Below are 23742 nucleotides of genomic sequence, written 5' to 3' on the forward strand. Positions count from 1 at the left end.
ATAAAAAGAAACTGAATTGTTACTATCTAACAACACACTGTTCTGTTGACAAAAAGATGTATTGCACTTTGTGGAATGAAAGAATTGGTCGGAGATCTGCCAATCATATTGCAAGTGCTGTTGTCAGAGATCTATGATTCTTGAATAACACCCAAATATTAAAACATTTGTTCTGTGGCAAAACGTTTGTGTCAGTTGCACTCCACAAATCAAATACTCTGTCATGGGTTTTCCTCTAGGGCCTCCTCGATGGTGTAGTGGTAACGTCGTCACTTTGCAATCAAATGATCCTGGGTCCCATACCTGATGGGGGCACAAGTGGTTAAGATCCCACTTTAAACTGTAGATTCAGTCTTGATTAGCCTTCCTGTGCATAAAGTCGACTTATAGACTCAAACTCGATGAGTATTCCTCTAAAGTATTTCAAAAGCAATCCAACAGTTTTAGAAATTCTCAGAGCCAGGACATTCTAATATCTACTAGATGTAGATTCTTCTGTTCACACTGTCCTAGAAAGATGGATGGCTTGAAATAAAATGTACAGTCCTGTTTCTCTGCCTTGGATATATATATATATATATATATATATATATATACAGGAATAGGGTTAGAAATGGTGCCAGAAGGGCGGATAAATACAAATAATGAAGGAGACAGTAAACACTTACCACACGAATAGAAATAATTCAATATTTCGCGATCTGAGTCGCATTTTCAAGACGGTAGAAAAAAGATCGACGACACTTTGAGTAGAGGCACAGAATACTGACCGTAGCGTCTCTACGGTCAGTGTTGCCAGAAACAGTTGAAAGGAAACACGAAATACTTTAGCCAGTGTTCACTGTCAGGTGGGTGGGTAGTTTCGGGGAGGAGAGGAAAGAGTTACTGGTTGGATAGGTTGAGTCCGGGGGGTATAGTGGCGTGCATGCCTGCTATATAGGCCCTTTCCCATCGCCTGCGGAAAGATGTGTCAGAGCGGGGGGGTAAAAGGTGGATGATGGCCACACGGAAGCAGTTATTGAAGGTGGTGTTATGGCTGTTGGTGTGGATGGCAACTGTGAAATCGGAGTTTTGGGTGGAGGAACGGTGATTATTTATCCTTAGATTCAAGGGGGTGGAGGTTTCGCCTAGGTAGAAGTTCCCGCAGATTTGACAGATGAGGGTGTAAATTAGGTTAGATGAGTGGCAGGTGCCCTTAGGGTGAAGGGTGAACTCACCTGCCGCTGTAGGGATCAGGAGGGTGGGGGAGGTGATGAGTATGGGGCAGGTCTTGCATCTGGGTTTATTGCACCTGTGGGCTGGGGGAAGGGGTGCGGAAGGGGTGGGGGTGTTTCGGACCAAGATGTTTTGGAGGTTGGGGGGGCGACGGAAGACGACCCTGGGTTTTTCCCGAAAGATGTCTCTGGTCTCGGGATCGCTGTGCAGGATGGGGAGGAGGGAGTGGAGGGTATGTCTGATTTTTGTAATGTGAGGGTGGTATTGGGTGATCAGAGTTGGAGGGTTGGTTTTGGGTTGTTTGGTGCGGTTGTGGGAGTTAGCTCTAGTGATTTGTTTGTTGATGAGGGTGGAGGGGTAGCCACGGTTGGTTAGGGCTTGGTGCAGGCGTAGGTTGTAGTTTTGGCGGGATGAGGGGGATGAGTTGAGGCGCTGGCCTCTGAGGGCTAGGGAAAATGGGATGGCTTTTTTGGTGTGGTAGGGGTGTGAGCTGGAGTAGTGGAGATACTGGAGGTGGTTGGTTGGTTTGATATGTATGGATGTTTCCAAGTGGTCTCCCACAATGTGGATGTCCACATCGAGGAAGGTCACTTGGTCTTTGGAGTGGAACCAGGTGAATTTGAGGGTGCTGAACTCATTGAGTCGGTTTAGGAATGTTGTGAGGGAGGGTTCGCCATGTGTCCAGAGGAGAAAAATGTCATCAATGAATCTTAGCCAGAGGAGTGGTTTCAGTTGCTGGGAGTCAAGGAATTCCTGTTCCAGCCTGCCCATGAACAGGTTGGCATAAGAGGGGGCCATGCGGGTACCCATAGCTGTGCCACGTATCTGCAGGTAATGTTGGTCACCGAAGCAGAAGTTATTGCAGGTAAGTACAAGGTTGGCTAGTTGAATCAGGAAGTGAGTGCTGGGATTGTGGGGTTTGGGTCGGCTGTTGAGGAATGATTCCGTGGCACGGAGGCCATGGGCATGGGGAATATTGGTGTAAAGGGATGTGACATCAACTGTTGTGAGGATGGTGTTGGGTGGTAGGGATGGTAAGTTTTGGATGATGTTGAGGAGGTGGTTGGTGTCACGGAGGTAGGAGGGCAGGGCTTGGACGAGGGGTTGGAGGTGAGAGTCTAGGAAGGCTGAAATGCGTTCAGTGGGTGAATTGTAGCTGGACACAATGGGTCTCCCGGGGTTGTTAGGTTTGTGAATTTTCGGGAGGAGGTAGAAAGTGGGGGTGCGGGGGTTGTCAGGTATGAGTGAGGAGATGGTGGAATTGGATAGGCCTTCAGGGGGTCCTCGGGAGAGGACAAAATCCCGAATTTTGTCTAGGTGTGTGGTAGATGAATCAACCGTGGTGGGCTTGTAGGTCGATGAATCAGAGAGTTGACGGGAGGCTTCCGCCACGTAGTCAGAGGAGTTCATGACTACTGTGGTGGACCCTTTATCAGCGGGGAGGATTTTGATGTCTGGGTTGTTGCGGAGGGACCGGAGGGCTTGGTGCTGGGCTGGGGTTAGATTGTGGTGGGAAGAGGGGTTTTGGAGGTATGTACTGTCGGAAACATTGTTGACAACAGAGGTGATGTATCTTTCGAGGGGGTGGTTGTTGGGGAGGGAGGGGGGATCATGGGGGGAAGGGGGGCAGAATTGGAGGAGACTGGGGTGTATGTCAGAAGGATTAGCTTTGGGGGGGGGATTCTTGGCCCAAAAGTAGGTCCACCTAAGTCTGCGGGCGAAAGTTTGTATGTCAAATAATAGCCGGAAATTGTTAGGGGTGGAGGCTGGGGAGAAGGTAAGACCTTTGGAAAGTACGTCAATTTCGGTGGTGGTGAGGTTGTGGTTGGAAAGGTTCAAGATGGAGGTGCAGTCAGTGGGTGGTTGGGGGTGAGGAATGTCAGTATGCTGGGGGGATCTTTTGTCCGAGGACTGGTGCTCTGCTGTGGTGTGGTGGGAGGGAGGGGCAGGGTTAGAGATGGTAGGTTGGGGTGGAGTGGGTAGCGGCAAGGGTGGGTCTGGAAGTAAGGGACATGTGGTTTTGTGTTGGTGTTGTGGTGGGAGGGGGAGGGGGAGGGTGCATCCTGCATTCAGGGCTTGTCTGCAGAGAATGGAAAGTTTTTGCAGGTGTTTTTGGTTCAGGTTGTGGGCAATGGACTGGGAAAGGTTCCAGAGTGTGTTTATTTGGTTGTTGTTGTTGCCTGGGGTCAGTAGGAGGATTTTGGTGAGGGACTGGATGGAAATCGAGAATTCTCGACACCTAGACAAAATTCGGGATTTTGTCCTCTCCCGAGGACCCCCTGAAGGCCTATCCAATTCCACCATCTCCTCACTCATACCTGACAACCCCCGCACCCCCACTTTCTACCTCCTCCCGAAAATTCACAAACCTAACAACCCCGGGAGACCCATTGTGTCCAGCTACAATTCACCCACTGAACGCATTTCAGCCTTCCTAGACTCTCACCTCCAACCCCTCGTCCAAGCCCTGCCCTCCTACCTCCGTGACACCAACCACCTCCTCAACATCATCCAAAACTTACCATCCCTACCACCCAACACCATCCTCACAACAGTTGATGTCACATCCCTTTACACCAATATTCCCCATGCCCATGGCCTCCGTGCCACGGAATCATTCCTCAACAGCCGACCCAAACCCCACAATCCCAGCACTCACTTCCTGATTCAACTAGCCAACCTTGTACTTACCTGCAATAACTTCTGCTTCGGTGACCAACATTACCTGCAGATACGTGGCACAGCTATGGGTACCCGCATGGCCCCCTCTTATGCCAACCTGTTCATGGGCAGGCTGGAACAGGAATTCCTTGACTCCCAGCAACTGAAACCACTCCTCTGGCTAAGATTCATTGATGACATTTTTCTCCTCTGGACACATGGCGAACCCTCCCTCACAACATTCCTAAACCGACTCAATGAGTTCAGCACCCTCAAATTCACCTGGTTCCACTCCAAAGACCAAGTGACCTTCCTCGATGTGGACATCCACATTGTGGGAGACCACTTGGAAACATCCATACATATCAAACCAACCAACCACCTCCAGTATCTCCACTACTCCAGCTCACACCCCTACCACACCAAAAAAGCCATCCCATTTTCCCTAGCCCTCAGAGGCCAGCGCCTCAACTCATCCCCCTCATCCCGCCAAAACTACAACCTACGCCTGCACCAAGCCCTAACCAACCGTGGCTACCCCTCCACCCTCATCAACAAACAAATCACTAGAGCTAACTCCCACAACCGCACCAAACAACCCAAAACCAACCCTCCAACTCTGATCACCCAATACCACCCTCACATTACAAAAATCAGACATACCCTCCACTCCCTCCTCCCCATCCTGCACAGCGATCCCGAGACCAGAGACATCTTTCGGGAAAAACCCAGGGTCGTCTTCCGTCGCCCCCCCAACCTCCAAAACATCTTGGTCCGAAACACCCCCACCCCTTCCGCACCCCTTCCCCCAGCCCACAGGTGCAATAAACCCAGATGCAAGACCTGCCCCATACTCATCACCTCCCCCACCCTCCTGATCCCTACAGCGGCAGGTGAGTTCACCCTTCACCCTAAGGGCACCTGCCACTCATCTAACCTAATTTACACCCTCATCTGTCAAATCTGCGGGAACTTCTACCTAGGCGAAACCTCCACCCCCTTGAATCTAAGGATAAATAATCACCGTTCCTCCACCCAAAACTCCGATTTCACAGTTGCCATCCACACCAACAGCCATAACACCACCTTCAATAACTGCTTCCGTGTGGCCATCATCCACCTTTTACCCCCCCGCTCTGACACATCTTTCCGCAGGCGATGGGAAAGGGCCTATATAGCAGGCATGCACGCCACTATACCCCCCGGACTCAACCTATCCAACCAGTAACTCTTTCCTCTCCTCCCCGAAACTACCCACCCACCTGACAGTGAACACTGGCTAAAGTATTTCGTGTTTCCTTTCAACTGTTTCTGGCAACACTGACCGTAGAGACGCTACGGTCAGTATTCTGTGCCTCTACTCAAAGTGTCGTCGATCTTTTTTCTACCGTCTTGAAAATGCGACTCAGATCGCGAAATATTGAATTATTTCTATTCGTGTGGTAAGTGTTTACTGTCTCCTTCATTATTTGTATATATATATATATATATATATATATATATATGGTGAAGCTAATAAATGGAAAAGAAGGTTCATATTTTTACAGTTTCGTATTTACAGTTTCGTATATGTAATTTCTTAGATTTTCGGACTGTTTCAAAATTTTACACATTTTGAGAAACCTTTTACAAAACTGGAACACATCTGTCTATTAGAAACAGAACTAAATTATGTTTGTTTTCATTTAATTCTGAGTTTGTGAAGAAAAGTATAGTTTGTCAGTCCGAACGTATTAACACTTACCAGAATGTTACATGCTCCTCTCCCGAGGTTGCTGCACTAAAATGTGAAACTATTTTATTATCATATGAGAAAATGAATGATATCAAGACCATATTGAAATTTATGCCTCATATTGGCAGAGTACTATTTGAAACCAATTCTTTAGATATCTTAAGATAAGCATGTATATCTAAATTTAGGCTTAAACTGTTTAATGTGAAACGATAATAATGGTTAGTTTTTGTAAGATATGAAGGGAACTGTTTTTTGCTAAGATAAATGTTGTCACTATTTCTCAGAAAGCTTTTATCTCTCCACAAGTTAAGTTCAAGGTACATATTACTGTGCTCTTTTGTCTTAGCTCGAAAAATCTTTTTTTTATTTTAATGTTTATCATACATTTAGACAAAAACATATTTGTGTTAATTTTACTTTTTTCAGTACATATTATCAAGAATAATAAAATGATTGTGCAAATCTTGTAGTGTATTCAAAATCCACATGGGTTGAACCCCAATTAGCTGTCATGAAAATTTAATGCAGATGGACATACGACAACATAATATCCAGCCAGCCATGTGTCTGCGAGATGAACAGGCAAAAGAAAACTGATAAGCAAACTGCAATAGAAAATAAAGCTTTTATAAATTGGACAGTGAAAATAAGTAGATGGTGTTATTTCTTAATTAAAATTCACTTAAAATACATATTTCAGGCGTAACATTTTCACATTATGGATACAATGAATGGATAAGGAAATTTATAATTTAAAGTAAATTGAACTTTTAAGCATCAGAATTTTTTTCCTCTTTGTTTGTAATGATCCAAAGTTTTGAACTTACTTGAAATACACCTTACCTGTAAGTGTAAGCATTGCCAACATTGTATTGTATGTAAGTAATCTAATGTTGATGGCCCTGATGACTTGTTTAATTTGCTTTGGTTAGAACATGTGCGACTATCACATTTTGATTGTGAGAGGAGAATTATATGTGTATTGCATGTGGAGTGAGAGGAAAAAAAATGTTTGTTTCATTATATATGATTAAAAGTAAAGAAAAAGAGTTAAGCTATCCCCTGTGCATCACTTCATGTCATGAATGAACGTAGGGAGTCTGGAGACTGGCCCTCGCACATTATCGATTTTGGTCATGCTGGAGGTGATGTGATCGGCACTTTCTGGCTGCCTTTATTCTTCAGAGTTGTTCCCAGGTACCCGTTCATTACAGACTGGGGAAGACCCAGTGTGGTTCTATACAGGGGCATTATTAAAAATTCTCACCTAAAATTACTTATCCTGGGAATCAAACCTGGGTTTTCTGCATGGCACGTCTGATGCTCTAGTGACCGGACCCCTGCAATTCTTTCCTCATTCATGAATACCCTTATATAAAAGAAAAATGTGAAAAAAAGAAAATGCAGTTACAGGTAGCTAATCTTCACTATTCCAGTCCAACATTTCAGCTCTTTCCTCATGGAATCTCACGAATTAAGACATTAAAAAACTAAACCGGATGAAATAAGAAAGGGAAGAAGAGTTTTTACTATTGGAAGCAGGACCCAACTGACATGAACTTATACCATGGTAAGCATTTTGACTTTGTTTGACTGAACAAGTGAAAATTAGCTAGTTGTAAACATAAAAAATGCTTTCTTTACCCTTTTTTTTGGTATAATATTACCATAAGTGGTTTTGTCAACATTCAAGAAAGTGAATACATGAATCCAGATATAAAATGCAGTTAAGATTTTATTTGTGCTGCTGATCTTATTGCTCACAAAATTCATAACTTCATCATTTCTTCAATTTGCCAGCATGTGAAGGAAGTAGTTAATAGACCATTTTAAAATTATATTACTATCTATGTGCTAGAAGCACTTAATAAAAGTGGAGCAAGAGTTTTGTGAAAATTGTTTACTTCTTCACGTGCCATGGATTTTTGTTATTAAATCCTTATTATGAAATTGCAAATATTTTAAAGCAAACCTCAGATAGATTGCTATGATATAGTTGCAATGGAGAACGTACATCTTAAAATTTATAAATATTCTAAACTACTTTAAATAGTTGCAGTTTTCAAGAGTATCAGCAGTGGTAATTAATCAGCCCTAATTAATATAGTATCAGTAGAATAGGATACAGAATGTAACACTCAAAATTGTTTTACTTTCAGCTTAATTTCTTCAAATCCTCCAGTGTTGGACCATAAAATGTTACTACAGTCACTGACCCATAGAAAGAATCATGTTTGTTCTTTTTGCAACAAACAGTTTTATAATCTGAAGGACTGTAAGAGGCATATCAGAACACACACAGGCGAAAAACCCTTTAAATGCGATCTGTGTGGACGATGCTTCAGCTTGAAGAAGAGTCTGAAGTGTCATTTCCTAGTTCACAGACCAGATAGACCATTTGTTTGCTGTACTTGTAGTAGAGGTTTTGAAACAGAGATGGCATTAAAGTATCACGCCAATGTACACAATTTACTTAATATGGGAGGAAATTAAATTTTTTGTGTGTAAAAGGTGTGAAAATAGAAAAGGAAAATAAAAGATTTCTCACCAGATATTTTTGCTTACACTTCATTTTAGAAAGATAATAGCAATGCTGTTGTTATTCAGGATCATATTTTTTAGTGAAACGTAAATGTGATGAGAATGCAATGCTCCCTGTACTGTTTTCCATGAGTGGAGGTATACTTGGTATTATTTAGTTTTAGGTATCATGTTACAGTTATTGTTGCATTCAAAAAATATACCAATATATAATATAAGGAATACCAAAGGTACTGAAATATTGGTGGTGATAAACACCGAGGGCACAGATATATCAAGATACCATCATCTTACAGTATTCTGGTATTTTCAAATATTGGTACCACACCATATTCTGTATGCTGTGGAAGTTCTACTGTAAAATACTTCCAACAAAAATGTACTGGTTAAAGAGGATAAACATATTACTGCTTGGCAGTTGGTTCATCCTTTTAACCAGTGTATTGTCCAGGAGTAATACTGCAATTCTGGCAATTGTATTTTGCATTAAAAACATGTCTGCATGCATAGAATATGTTCTGCTAAAACAAGACATACAGTGATCCATTCTTCTCCTAGAAAGAGGACTCTGTACTTTGAATGAAGGGAGAAGGTTTAAATATCCATATGTCAACTTGTAAAAAGTTTAGTGAGCTGTAAAGTATAGTGAAGTCGTAATCTTGTTCATTTTATTAAGTTATTTCTAAAGTTCCTGTCCAGAATTTGCACTGTATATTGATCCATGACAGATGTACAGGTCAAGTCTTCCCGAATGCGCACATATCCACTTGAGCTTTCACCAGATTAAAGTGTGATGCCATTTTTTTGTACCTGCACTTGCAGAGCTGGTGCAGATGATGGATCAGAATAAGTTTGTCTGCTTTGATGAATGTGATTTTTCATATGCATTGTGAAAGCCAAGTAGAATAAATATCATTACTGATTTCATTGCAGCAAGTATGAATAAACTGAAAATGGACATGCAAAAACTGGTGAATTCTGGAAAATGGGGTTCTAAGATCTTACCACTAATCGTGAATTGCTATTAGCCAACACTTTCATGTTAGACTGGTTCACATAACAATTTTCAAGGCTTACAAGATAGTTCAGTCACTTTAGACAGTTTCTATCGAAATAAAGAAACTAATTCCTAACAAGCTGAAATTTTGTATGTAGCATCTTTATAACATTAATAACAACATACCAAAAGTCCCCAGCGATCACCCGTATGCTAAGTCCGCCATATTGAAAAATGGCGGACAATGAACATTTTCATGAAATAAGGGAATCATAATTCGTAACGAGCTGAAATTTGGTATACAACATCTTAGTAACATTAATAACAACATACCAAAAGTCCCCAACAATCACCCGTATGCTAAGGCCGCCATATTGAAAAATGACGGACAATGAAAGTTTTAACGAAATGAGAGAACTATAATTCATAACAAGCTGAAATTTGGTGCATAGTTTCCTTATAATATTAGTAATAACATATCAAAAGTCCCCAGCGATCACCCTGCCGCTAAGTCCGCCATATTGAAAAATGGCGGACAAACAAAGTTTTCACGAAGTAAGAGAACTATAAGTCATAACAATCTGAAATTTGGTATATAACATCTTAGTAACACTAATAACAACATACCAAAAGTTCGCGACAATCACCCGTACGCTAAGTCTGCCATATTGAGAATGGCGGAAAATGAAAATTTTCACGAAATAATGGAACTATACACGGGGTGGACAAAAATATGGAAACACCCAACAAAAAATACATTTCTGTGACTAATATGGTGTAGGAGAACTTTTGGCGTGCAGAACTGCCTGCAGTCTTTTCGGAATGGACAAATAGAGATCCTGTATGGTTTTCAAGGGAATGTTGTGCCATTCTTCCAGCAAAACATTGGCAAGTTCCATTAACGATGATGGAGGTGGATATCGCGCATGCAGATTTCTCTCTAACACAGACCACAAAGGCTCAATAATATTGAGATCCGGCGATTGTGGTGTCCACGGTAGATGTGACACTTCGTCCTCGTGCTCAGAAAACCAGTCCTGGACGATGTGAGCTGTGTGAACAGGAGCTTTGTCGTCTTGGTAAATGGCATCACCATTGGGGAACAAAGTTTGCACCATGGGATGGACCTGGTCGCTCAAAATGTTCACACAGACCTTGGCAGTGATGTGACCTTGCCGGGTAACGATGGGGCCCCACAGAATACCACGATATGGCTACCAATACCATGATCGAACCCCCGCCATGTTTCACTCTTGGCAGCAAACAATTGGAATCGTAAGCTTCGGCTGGCGTTTTCCAGACATAAACTCGGCCACAAGTCTGAAAGAGTGTGAAGCAGGACTCATCTGACCAAATGACATTCTTCCACTGCCCCATAGTCCAGGTTTTATGACTTTGGCACCACTGTCTCCTCTTAGTGGCATTTGGATCACTGATGAGTGGCTTAGGAATTGCAGCTCGTCCAGAAATACCCTGCTTGTGGAGCTCCCTTCGTACTGTTTTGTTGCTGCCAGGGTTTGTGAGCATGACATTCAGTTCAGCAGTCACTTTGCAGCCGTAGGCTTATTATTTTTCGTCACCATCCTACACAATGTTCTGGCGTCTCTATCACTCAACACACATTTCTGTCCACGCTGGTGTTTATCGGATGCGGTTTTTCCAGTCGTCCTGTATGCGGTCATAATCTTGGATACCGTCCCTCGTGAAACACCGAACACTTCAGCTACCTTGGTTACAGAAGCACCCACTATATGGGCTCCAACAATTTGCCCACGTTCGAATTCTGTTAGCTCTGACATGATCCACTGCCAACTGCACAAAACACTGTCTTCACACCAAATGAAGATTGCAACGTAGTGCGAAGTTTTAACAGGTAGGGATATTGGGCGAATACGGCAGCGCCACCTACAAACGTTGAAATAATCAACATGTGAACTCAGATGTGCATTTCACGAGGTGTTTCCATGTTTTTGTCCACCCCCTGTAATTCATTACAAGCTGAAATTTGGTGCATAGCTTCCTTATAACATTAATAATAACATATCAAAAGTCCCCGGCGATAATTACCCTGCCGCTAAGTCCGCCATATTGAAAAATGGCAGATAAATTCATGTTTTCAGTAAATAAGGAACAAATTGACAATAGCTTGCTGTTGAATATATATCTTTCTTATAACACTAGTAGGATCAATTACAACATGTTAAGTTTTCTGCCGGCGCCATGTTGGAAGCACGGTGCATAATTTCAATATTTCGCTTGAGAATGGAATTGACTTGTAAAAGAATGGGATTTGGCAAATGTGTTTGGTATGTAAGGTATGACAACATTCTGTAACATTTGCCATCTCATCAGGTAGGCTATTGTTTTCACGTGACTCGTTCTGTTCACAAACTAAATCAGATGGTCATTATCGTAATGCACACTAGGGATGGCCAGATCCGGATCCTAAAAATTTTCAGATTTGGATCCGGATCCCGAATTTTTGGATCTGGATCCGTTTTGCCATCCCACATGCGCTTCTTTGGAAAGTAAGAATGTGCTTATAACATATTGTTACCTGCTAATATACAGATGGGGGACAAAATAATACGAACACCTGCGAATGTAGAGAAAATCTTTATTAATAGGGGGTTGGACCACCCTGTGACTGAAGTACACTTTGTATGCGACGTGGGATGGACGCATAGAGGTCATGCACAATGTTTAAGGGAATATGGAGCCATTCTTCCTCCAGAGCAGTCTCCAATTCCGAAAGTGTGGCTGGAGGCGGACTTCGAGCACGAAGTTTGGACTCCAAATATCCCCACAAATGTTCTATAATGTTCAGGTGAGGAGACTGTGGGGGCCATTCAAGATGTCCTATTTCATCGTCATGTTCTTCAAACCATGTTTGGACAGACCCAGCAGTGTGGATAGGAGCGTTGTCGTCTTGAAAAAGCGGTCGGTCCCCAGGAAATAAAGTCTGGACAAAAGGATGGAGATGATCCCCCAGAATGCTGCGATAGTGACTGGCATTGATCTTCCCATGCAGAAAAACAAGTGGTCCCACACCATGCCAAGATATCGCGCCCCATACCATAATGGACCCACCTCCATGCTTCACAGTCGGCAAGAGGCAGTCAGGATGAAATGCATCTCGAGGCGTTCTCCACACATAAACGCGCCCCGTGGTCTGAAATAACGTGAATGTTGATTCATCAGACCAGATGACTTGTTGCCACTGCTGTGGGGACCAACTTCTGTGAGCTCTGCACCATTGGCGTCGCTTGACAGCATTACGTGATGTCACCAATGGCTTACGAATTGCCACTCGGCCATGAATGTTTGCAGCATGGAGTTCCCTTTTGACAGTTTGGTTGAAATGGGGTCCTGGAGATGCCTGTTCATTTCAGATGTTATCTCGGATAATGATTGCTTGTGCTTTCTGGCTACTATGCGCTTCAACACCCTCCTATCCCGAGCAGCAAGCTTTGTCTTTCGTCCACTGTTGTGCTTTGAAGACGCCATCTTACCTTGTGTTGTGTACGCTGTCATAACGGCTGATACTGTGCTCTTTGCACACCCAACAAGGTTTGAGGTTTCAGTCACCGTGGCTCCAGCTGAACGTGCTCCAACAATCATGCCTCTTTGGAACTCTGTCAGGTCTGACATTGCAGTGTCTCTTGAGAGCGTATGATAGACGAATGCACCACCAATGACTGCTGTTGGCAAACTAATACCTTCCCCTTCACAGCCACTAGGTGGCAGACTTCAGTGCCAGGTGGTGATGCTGTACTGCCGGTGTGAAATGTGGCATACTTTTTCACAGGTGTTCGTATTATTTTGTCCCCCATCTGTACATATATATATAATATACATACACATATATATATAGTGTGTGTGCACCCGTGCGCGATTTGTAATTAATTAATACACTTACAAGGGAGGTCTAAGTCTAACCCTCCGATTTCCATGAAACTTGGCAGGTGTATAGAGCCCCCCCCCCTCAAATGTCAAGATGAGGAGAAATTGAAGTGGGGATCTGACCCCGAAACCACGTAAATATGGCATAGGAAGAAACAGGGGCCATAGGGCCTCTCTATACATCTGTCAAATTTCATGAGAATCGGAGGGGGACACAGGGTTCAGATGATCCCCACGTCAATTTGTCCTCATGTTGACATTTGAGGCAGGTTTTGCCCCCTAAAACAGTTTTTTAGCCGGAAAAAAAAACACGTATTTCTTCCTTTGGGCCCCTCTATACATCTGCCAAGTTTCATGAAAATCGGAGGGGGACACAGGGGTCAGATGCTTACTTCAATTTGTCCTCATCTTGACATTTGAGAGGAAGTTGCCCCCTAGAACAAATTTTTTGCCGAAACAAGAAAACACGTATTTCTTCATTTGGGCCCGTTTATGCACACACCTGCCAAGTTTCATGGATATCGGAGGGGGACACAGGGGTCAGATCGCCACTTCAATTTGTCCTCATCTTGACAATTGAGTGGGTTTCGCCCTGTAAAACCATTTTTTAGCTGAAACAAAAAAAAACACGTATTTCTTCCTTTGGGCCCCACTATACACCTGCCAAGTTTCATGGAACTCAGAGGGGGAGACACAAGTCAAATGCCCACTTAAATTTGTCCTCATATTGACATTTGAGGGGGGGTTGCCCCTAAAACGTTTTTTTTAGCCGAAAAAAAAACAACACGTATTTCTTCATTTGGGCCTGTTTATACACACACCTGCCAAGTACCATGGAAATCGGAGGGGGACACAGGGGTCAGATCCTCACTTCAATTTGTCCTCATCTTGACAATTGAGTGGGTTTCGCCCTGTAAAACCATTTTTTAGCTGAAACAAAAAAAACACGTATTTCTTCCTTTGGGCCCCACTATACACCTGCCAAGTTTCATGGAAATCAGAGGGGGAGACACAAGTCAAATGCCCACTTAAATTTGTCCTCATATTGACATTTGAGGGGGGGTTGCCCCTAAAACGTTTTTTTTAGCCGAAAAAAAAACAACACGTATTTCTTCATTTGGGCCTGTTTATACACACACCTGCCAAGTACCATGGAAATCGGAGGGGGACACAGGGGTCAGATCCTCACTTCAATTTGTCCTCATCTTGACAATTGAGTGGGTTTCGCCCTGTAAAACCATTTTTTAGCTGAAACAAAAAAAAACACGTATTTCTTCCTTTGGGCCCCACTATACACCTGCCAAGTTTCATGGAAATCAGAGGGGGAGACACAAGTCAAATGCCCACTTAAATTTGTCCTCATATTGACATTTGAGGGGGGGTTGCCCCTAAAACAGTTTTTTTTAGCCGAAAAAAACAACAACACGTATTTCTTCATTTGGGCCCGTTTATACACACACCTGCCAAGTATCATGGAAATCGGAGGGGGACACAGGGGTCAGATCCTCACTTCAATTTGTCCTCATCTTGACATTTGAGGGGGATTTGCCCCCTAAAACAGTTTTTTAGCTGAAACAAAAAAAACACGTATTTCTTCCATTGGGCCCCACTATACACCTGCCAAGTTTTATGGAAATCGGAGGGACACAGGGGTCAAATCCTCACTTCAATTTGTCCTCATCTTGACATTTGAGGGGGTTTTTCCCCCTAAAACCGTTTTTTAGCTGAAACAAAAAAACACGTATTTCTTCATTTGGGCCCGATTATACACACACCTGCCAAGTATCATGGAAATCGGAGGGGGACACAGGGGTCAGATCCTCACTTCAATTTGTCCTCATCTTGACATTTGAGGGGGTTTTGCCCCCTGAAACAGTTTTTTAGCTGAAACAAAAAAAACACGTATTTCTTCCATTGTGCCCCTCTATACACCTGCCAAGTTTCATGGAAATCGGAGGGACACAGGGGTCAGATCCTCACTTCAATTTGTCCTCATCTTGACATTTGAGGGGGTTTTGCCCCCTAAAACCGTTTTTTAGCTGAAAGAAAAAAACACAATTCTTCCTTTGGGCCCCACTATACTGCCAAGTTTCATGGTACTCAGAGGGGGACACTTAGATAACCTCCCTTGTTAGTCTTACACTTTGCAATTATTTAACACTGCATATATTATAATGTTTTATTTTAATTTGTAAAACTGTAACTGTAGAACAATTGTATAATTTTTGTATAACATTTCTATCTTGTTATATGTGTTAAAGGTTTCATCCTGGAATGGAATGTCTCACATTTATGTGTGTTTTCATTTCCAATACATTCGAATGAATACATATTCGTTTCAATGGCATTTACAAAATCACCTCTGACATTTGTGCACGAGTGTGTTAGCCGATGCGTAGCAAAGTATTTTAGGAACAACACTTGAAAAAACATCTTGTAGGACTAACGAAAAATTTCTTTGTAATCGAATATCATAATACCTTTTAAGGTGTGGTAATATTATAATGGGATTGAGATACAAAACTCTCGGATCCGGATTTTCGGATCTGGATCCAGATCCGTAACTTTTGGATCCGGATTTTTCGGATCCGGATCCGTTTGGCCATCCCTAATGCACACCTGTAGTTAACACACCACAAGGACATATCTGATTCAGAGAGTTCGTCGCTTTCATCGTTGTCATGTTGATCATCGACGTCTTAACCATTGTCTTCTCTGGAAACACTGAAAACAAGAATGGACTTCGTAGGGGAAACACCTTGGCAAGGGACATCTGAAGCCTGCTTGCACGCAACATGCAACTACATTCTCCATCACAGTTTTTGGTAGATCCTCATGAAATTTAATTCAGTATATCGTTTGGAACAGGTCGTAGCAACGTAGTGACAGGGGCCTTGATCTTCTAGTTTCAGTTGGCAGTTGATTTCCCCGCCAGTCAAATGCCATTTCTATGAAATAATAGAAACAAATGCAGATTTAATATTCACTATTCACCTTTGTTCATAGTTAGTAGAGGCAAGCGTCTCTGTAAAACTTTCCCCTGGCGACACTGACGCCCTAATCGTTCAACCTTGCACTGGACACAGTATTAGAGGTTCAAAGGTACAGATTTACTTCTTATTCGCACTGCCTTAACAGAACATAATCTGTTTTTCTTTGTTGTTGTTATTTTTTATGCAATCTGACCATGGTACGATACCATTAGGCATTTAAAGTTCAACAGATTTGCAAATCCATGTTTCTCAGCTTAAGAACCACATTTTATTCCTTCATTCATTCAGTGGATTCGATAGTGTTTCCTCCTTATTCAAACAAATAAATAGAGAGTTATTTAAAATAAATTAAGTCAAAACAGACCTTACTTATGGGAACACTCGTCAATTTTCAATGACAATTCGGCAATGCTAGATGCAATTACAAAACCTCGAGAACTCTTCCCTCTTAGCCTTTTATAGTGCATCTGAACAGGAAGTATCTCGATAACTTCAGATAACAGAAGTTTGTAGCACAAAGGAAGTCAAGATTGAAATCCTGTTCCAAACGATATACTGAATTTAATTTCATGAGTATCTACCAAAAACTGTGATGGAGAATGTAGTTGCATGCAAGCAGATTGTGTGTCCCTTGTCAAGGTGTTTCCTGTACAAGTCCATTCTTGTTTTCAGTGTTTCCAGAGAAGCCAAGGGTGAAGATGTCGATGACCAACATGACAACGATGAAAGCGACAAACTCTCTGAATCAGATATGTCCTTGTGGTGTGTTAACTACAGGTGTGCATTACGATAGTGACCATCTGATTTAGTTTGTGAACAGAACAAGTCACGTGAAAACAATAGCCCGCCTGATGAGACGGCAAATATTACAGACTGTTGTCTTACCTTGCATACCAAACACATTTGCCAAATCCCATTCTTTTACAAGTCAATTTCATTCTCATGCGAAATATTGAAATTATCCACCGTGCTTCCAACATGGTGCCGTTACTTACAGTGTCAATGGCCGGCAGGAAACTTAACATGTTGTAATTGATCCTACTAGTGTTATAAGAAAGATATATATCAAACAGTAATCCTTATTTACTGAAAACATGAAGTTATTCGCCATTTTTCAATATGGTGGACTTAGCGGCAGGGTAATTATCGCCGGGGACTTTTGATATGTTATTACTAATATTATAAGGAAGCTATGCACCAAATTTCAGCTTGTTATGAATTATAGTTCTCTCATTTCGTGAAAACTTTCATTGTCCGCCATTTTTCAATATGGCGGCCTTAGCATACAGGTGATCGTCGGGGACTTTTGGTATGTTGTTATTAATGTTACTAAGATGTTGTATACCAAATTTCATCTTGTTATGAATTATGGTTCCCTTATTTCGTGAAAACGTTCATTGTCCGCCATTTTTCAATATGGTGGACTTAGTGTAACTTAGCATACGGGTGATCATCGGGGACTTTTGGTATGTTGTTATTAATGCTATAAAGATGCTACATACCAAATTTCAGCTTGTTATGAATTTGTTCCTTTATTTTTCCTATTTTGACTGCACTAAAGATAATAGACTTGAGTCTTGGTGAAAGTATTGTGTGCGTGCTCATTTCATCGACTATTTCACCATTCATCTTCACAATGAATCAAAAGAGGTACAAGAACAAAATAAATTGTACATTAAATGCAAGTACCATGACCCTTTTCACAACCTATTGTATTTTATATATACAGGGTGACTTGTAATTAGATGTATTCCCTGAAAGGGGTTAAAGTAGAGACAATTTGCAATAAATTTGACCATATGATACCCCATCCGAAAATTAGTAGTTTTCGAGATAATCGAATTCTATTGTTTTTTTTTTTTAAATGACAATTTTCCACATAAAAATACAAATTGAGAAAAAACAACTAATTGTATGGCACATATTTCAGCATTTTCTAATAACTAAGAAATAAGTGGTTGGTTGGAAGAAAGTTTGTCCCAAATAACAATCACATGTAAATAACGGGTGGGTCTAAACTTACCTTGCCTCCACACAAGTGATGATAAAGAAAATGCACTCTTAGTTTACTTGGCAATGTATGAATAACAAAAATGGTATGACACAAAGCATACAAATTACTTAAATTACTTCCTTGTGTCATCAGCTATCCAACAAGGTACATATGTTGCTAACATTCACATTTGTGTACAAGAAATAATACTTCATTCATCTTAATTTGAATGGGATCAATGAACAATACAATTAGAGAACATTACAAGTCTTGCTCAAAGTGGGCACCTCCGTTACGAATGCAGGCACGCAGGTTTTTACGGACATTTGGTCTCCTAACTCGTGATGTGATGGTGTCCTTGATGTGTTGACCAGCTGTTACGATCCTCTCCCTGAGCTCTTCCTGCGAGTTTACCAGTGTCTTGTAAACTAAGTATTTCATATGGCTTCAAACCTAAGCCAGACCATGTGGCCGAGTGGTTAGCACATCGCGCTGTGATGCCAAGGGTCCCGGGTTTGAATCCCGCTCGGGCTTGGTTGTTTGTGAATGTCCATTCATCAATTTCATCATTTCATCATTCATCCCTATCTTCGCAAATTAGCCAAGAGGCACAAAACGTGAAGTAAAATAAACTAAATCAATCAATCAATTAACAAAACCTAATGTGTATTTTTTACACTTGCACACAATAAATCTTTCTTTTTTTTTTTACCAGTGCTACTTTTTTCAAGTCCAAATGTTATTTTAAATATACTACTGACATATGTTGATCATGCAAAATTTTGAATTATTGTTACATCTGCACCCATCTTTATTATATGGCAACATGTAATAACTATGGTTTGTATATTAATTACTACTTTGAAAAAAATATTGTAAATTTTATACTAAAGAAATTAAATAAGGATATTAATGGAATTTCAGCACTGAATTTTCTGAATATTCTTATAATCACAAACATAAATCTAAAAATATTTACCATCAAAGCCCAGGTAAATTGATATGATAAATGTGTAACATAATCCATACTAACACTTTAATATTCTGGGGTGCTATCTTTATCTGTATAAATTATTACAAAATGGTCTGGGGACAGTAGAACTTACTTCCCTAAGGCTTTTTCAATCAAGAACAAATTTATCCTTAGTTAACTTGCAAGGGAACTCTTTGTTATTTTGTAAAAATGCAAGTGATGATAACATTCATATGAGATATTGACATTATGAGTTCAGTCCAGGATGATGAGAGTACGGTTAGTTCTCATGGAAATTATTCAGAACTCAAATGGTTGATACCGTGGCAAAACATCTTCAATTATTCACCATCAAGATTTCTTCACAATATATTTGGATTCCAACAAGAATGACATTTTTATATTTAAACATAAATAATGGAAACTGAAATTCTTAGTTTCTTACCTAGTTTGTAAAAATTAAATTTACCTTGTGGTGGTCACTCAACATTTGAACCAGTAAAGGTTGGTCTTCTTCAGGAAGCAGTAGAAAATTATTTGGATAAAATCACTAGGTATTAAAAGAAGGTGAAAATGTCGTAGTTAAAGAAGGTAAATAGAACAAAAGTTGACCACAATGTGCCAGTGTCATTTGTAAAGATCGGAATGGAGCTGTGGTATAACAGTCAGCTGGCTGCCTGATAAAGTTTTCCATGGCAGGTTGAAAGTCTATATCGCCAATGTGGGAAACTCAGGGAAGATTATTTCACTTTTTTATATTGTTACATTTTATGACTGTTAAATATCTCTCAATGATCAACAACCACAATTTGATTTGTGGTGTTTTTTTTTTACTATCTAGCCTCACATACCTATCTTGTGTTGCTATGTGATGTTTTTTAAAAATATTTTGTTCTTATTATTGTGGCGGAGTAGTTAGAATAACACACCAAGATGCTAGAAGTCCCAGGTTTATCTCAGCCTGGGTGGGCATGGGTGTTGATTTATATGATTCTGCGATGCTATTTTCTGTACTTTTAATTATATACTGTAGAAAACATAACAATACATTGTTGATATTTATGCAGTAAACAGTCTCACAATAGGAAAACTGTAAATCATTCAATTTTTAACATTGAAATTTTAGAAATTTTTTGACAACCTGATTTTAATTATACTTGAAGTTAATATTGGTCTTAAAGTAGCCACTGTTCAAAAATAACATGGTACATGTTTTTTTAAGCATTTTCCCCACCTGTTATCATACCACTTCAAGTCTTCATGCAAAAGTTGTACGATAGGGTGCATAATTTTGCCAGAAGAAAAATAGTTAATATTATTGCATGTTTGAAGTATTAGTAAGAGCAGATTAGCCACAGAGCATAAAACCACAATTACTTTTAATTTCAGCTTGGTGATTTCTGCAAATTCTTCATTATGGAACAAGAAATTGCTGAACTTGTTCACCAGAAAAAAGAAACCTGTATGTAAATTGTGCAACAAACAGTTTGATAATACGTGTAACCTGAAGAGACACATCAGGATACATACGGGTGAAAAACCCTTCAAGTGTCATATGTGTGGAAGGAATTTCAACGACAGGAGTAACCTGAAGACCCATTTCTTGGTTCACAGACCAGACACGCCATTTGTTTGTCGTATTTGCAGTAAAAGTTACGACACACAGGAGAAGTTGAATGAACACACCAGTATCCATTCGTAACAGTCACCTCAGCATGAGAAGAAGTGGAATTTTGTTTCATTTGCAAAAACTATGAAACATGAAAATAAATATTAGTAACCATATTTTGAATTGGAGTGTAGTAATCTTACATTACATTAACTAAATAATAGCCCATTCTAAGTGGATTCTTATCTAAGCTGGGACATGAATATTTTGTTGATGGAAACAGGAAATGAGAGAGTGAGCATGTTAATGTTTATGTTAGGAGTTTTTATAGGATCATAGTCCTGAAATAATGCATTGGGAAATAATGTCAGAATAACAAGAGTTTAGTTGTTTTATTTTTTAACGACCATGACACTCTTAGGAGTCGTAAGTTGTGCAAATCCTTTAATTGTGATCAATTTTGTGATAAAATATTGGATGAAAATTTTACCAAAAGGACTAACAATTTAAAAAAATATATTGTAATAGTCTTGAAGTAACAATATTCATAATATTTCAATAAATCTAAAAATATTTTAGAACAAAACTGTAGTACATTGACATGGTAAATCTGCCATAACTAAACTCCATGGTGCAATAGTAATTTGACAGCCTGGGCCTGCGAAATGACTTTTCATTGGGTGGTGCATAAGTCAGAGCATCAAACCCTATTGCTGGTTTTTGAGACCTGAATCTGCTACTTTAAAGAGGCTCCTACTGGTATTTGCACCTGGGAGCATTTAACCAAAAGTGAAAGTGCTAACCATTTGACAAGTGGGGGTTCATAAATTTGCCAAACTTAGATAAATTTAAAATTTCTTAGAAATATCCCAGTGGTTTTATTGACTGGCATCAGTTGCTATCAGTTTCAGAAATAAAGTACCTTGATTTATCATTAAAGAAATACGATTTTTCTTTCTGCCATTGCACTTGCGCATAATTGTCTTGTGCATTGTGTTCTGGAAAAATATGTTGACAAATATGTACAAATTACAAACAGTGAGAAATTTGTGTTGAATAATTCTTCATGGTAATTGTTCATCACAAGTCTGCCAATCCTGTTTTACACTACGAATATGATTAATTCTCCTTGCATGGGTAGAATATCAGTGTTGCTGTGCACCTGGAAAATGAAAATTTACATGCATTTTGGCGTCTGCAAAATGTACAAGTGGTTCAGTTTTCACTTCCGGATTCAGCTCTTGTGATTTCACTCCTCAAAAATACTCAATTCAGAAGTGTGTTCCTCTCCTCCTTATGATTTTTATTCCTCTTGTTCTTATGATTCTCAATCTGGTACAAAATTATGTTTCCAATGAATTATGGTTCTACATAGACTCGTAGGTAATTATTTAATTTTCACCTTTTTATACTAGAATATAGACTACAAGAGAAACAACTAATATAGTGTCATAAAAAATGCTGCTTTTTTGTTTACGTTTATAAGCACACAGCATCTGGAAAATTTGTGAAAGCGTCGGCCCCCCAGTCCCTTGTTTTAATCTGGCCCTCTGGATTACTTCCTACTTTAATCCCTCAAATCTCTCCTTTCACCTCACCCTGGGTGCCAAGCGAGCAGATTATATTTGCGCCGGAATTACGAAAGGGGGATTTCACATAACAATATATATTTTTTAGTCCCTGGTTCATTTATACATGTACAGCAACTGAATAAACAACTGGTTTTAAATGGACAGTACCGTAGTTCTTGGAATCATAACATTTCTAGTAGGATATATTGGTTTATTATGCATTGTTATGTATATTTATTCATATTTACATACTACCTCCATGTGTGCATTTACGTAATCAACCAATTTCCTTAATTCAACATAATTGTGCACCTATGGCTTACACCATTGGCACTTCCTTTACCACAGAGGTAGCATAACTATCTCTGCGGGCCTACCCTCAGCTTAAATGATATTTCGTTCATAACAAATGCGTTTCCTTACGCCTTTACTCTTTCGTATGGCCATCAATTATTCAATACGGAAATATCCACATATTCAAAGCTTTTTCTAAAAGGGGACTTGGGGCAGCAACAGGGGTTGGCTTACACCAAATGCTACATTATTACATTAAGTCTAGCCACCAAAAGTGGACTAACTTGAGGAGACGTTCTTCTTTGTCGATCAATGGGGAAACACTGTTTTTTGCTAAAGCCCACTGGCCTTTTTTATAGTCGGGGTAAACGTCCGTGGACGTGGACCCCGTAGTGTTGGAAAAATTCCACTGCCAACAGTCTTTTGAAAGACAGCCAGCTCCCCCAACCAGGGAGATAAAAAACAGGGGATCTAATATCCAGTAAAGCACATACACTTACATGCAATAATAACATAAAAGTACACTCATGGAAACATATTACTTAACCCTACACCTTCTAGGTGGCCAGCAATTAATTAATACAATATACCAAAACCAGTAATGATCAATCCGACCATTACAAATTGTATAGCAAATCCATTAAGAGAGTGGAAAATTTTACATACTTAATGAAAATTATGTTGTTTATAAATATTTTCTGTTGTGTTTAGATTACGGAGCTGTTTTATAGTGAAATAAAGTACTTCTGTACATTTCTGGACTGGAAAACCTGGAAATGTCAAGGAATTTCATAATAAAGAAATCGTAGCAACCCCAAATATGCACTTGTAAAATGTGACAGATTTTTATAAACAAATTACATCACTTCGGTGGCCAAATAATTGGAATAGTTTTTGCTACTGAAGCAGGGTGGCGACAGACCTGGAAAACCTGGAAAACCGGGAAAAGTCAGGGAATTTGAGGTGTCAAAAAAAGTCAGGGAAATGTCAGGGAATTTCGTCTTCATTGACGTTTTTAATTTTTTTTAATTTATTTATTTTATTTATTTATTTAAAGATATTGTTATGACACTCTGCACGGGAACAGGAAATCTCGTTCGTAAGTTTCGGCCTCAACTTTTAGGCCCCTTTTATGCGCAACACAACCACGCCGCCAGAAACCAGTGATAGCAGGAGGAGGAGGAGAGAGAGAGAGAGAGAGAGAGAGAGAGAGAGAGAGAGAGAGAGAGAGAGAATTTCTCCCGCCCGGGCTTC

The 23742-nt window shown here is 40.3% G+C and overlaps 1 protein-coding gene across 17 annotated transcripts in view; it reads left to right on the forward strand.

Annotated features, from left to right (window-relative positions):
• The window catches only part of LOC145992028 (uncharacterized), a 222254-nt gene that overhangs the window by 70924 nt on the left and 127588 nt on the right, over window positions 1-23742 (forward strand). Inside the window, exon 4 of one of the 17 annotated variants that reach the window (XM_083128082.1) lies at window positions 20404-21008. The exons of 15 other annotated variants lie outside the window; for them this stretch is intronic. In XM_083128082.1, the coding sequence (XP_082984208.1) occupies window positions 20404-20716 (313 nt within the window). In that variant the 3' untranslated portion in view covers window positions 20717-21008. Of the gene's footprint in view, window positions 1-7773; window positions 8167-20403; window positions 21009-23742 lie in introns of those variants that run through there. One more of the 17 variants, XM_083128074.1, reaches the window with a different exon arrangement.

Source organism: Lepisma saccharinum, chromosome 9 (genome assembly GCF_977018435.1).
Source record: "Lepisma saccharinum chromosome 9, izLepSacc3.1, whole genome shotgun sequence".
Taxonomy (NCBI): Eukaryota; Metazoa; Arthropoda; class Insecta; order Zygentoma; family Lepismatidae; genus Lepisma; species Lepisma saccharinum.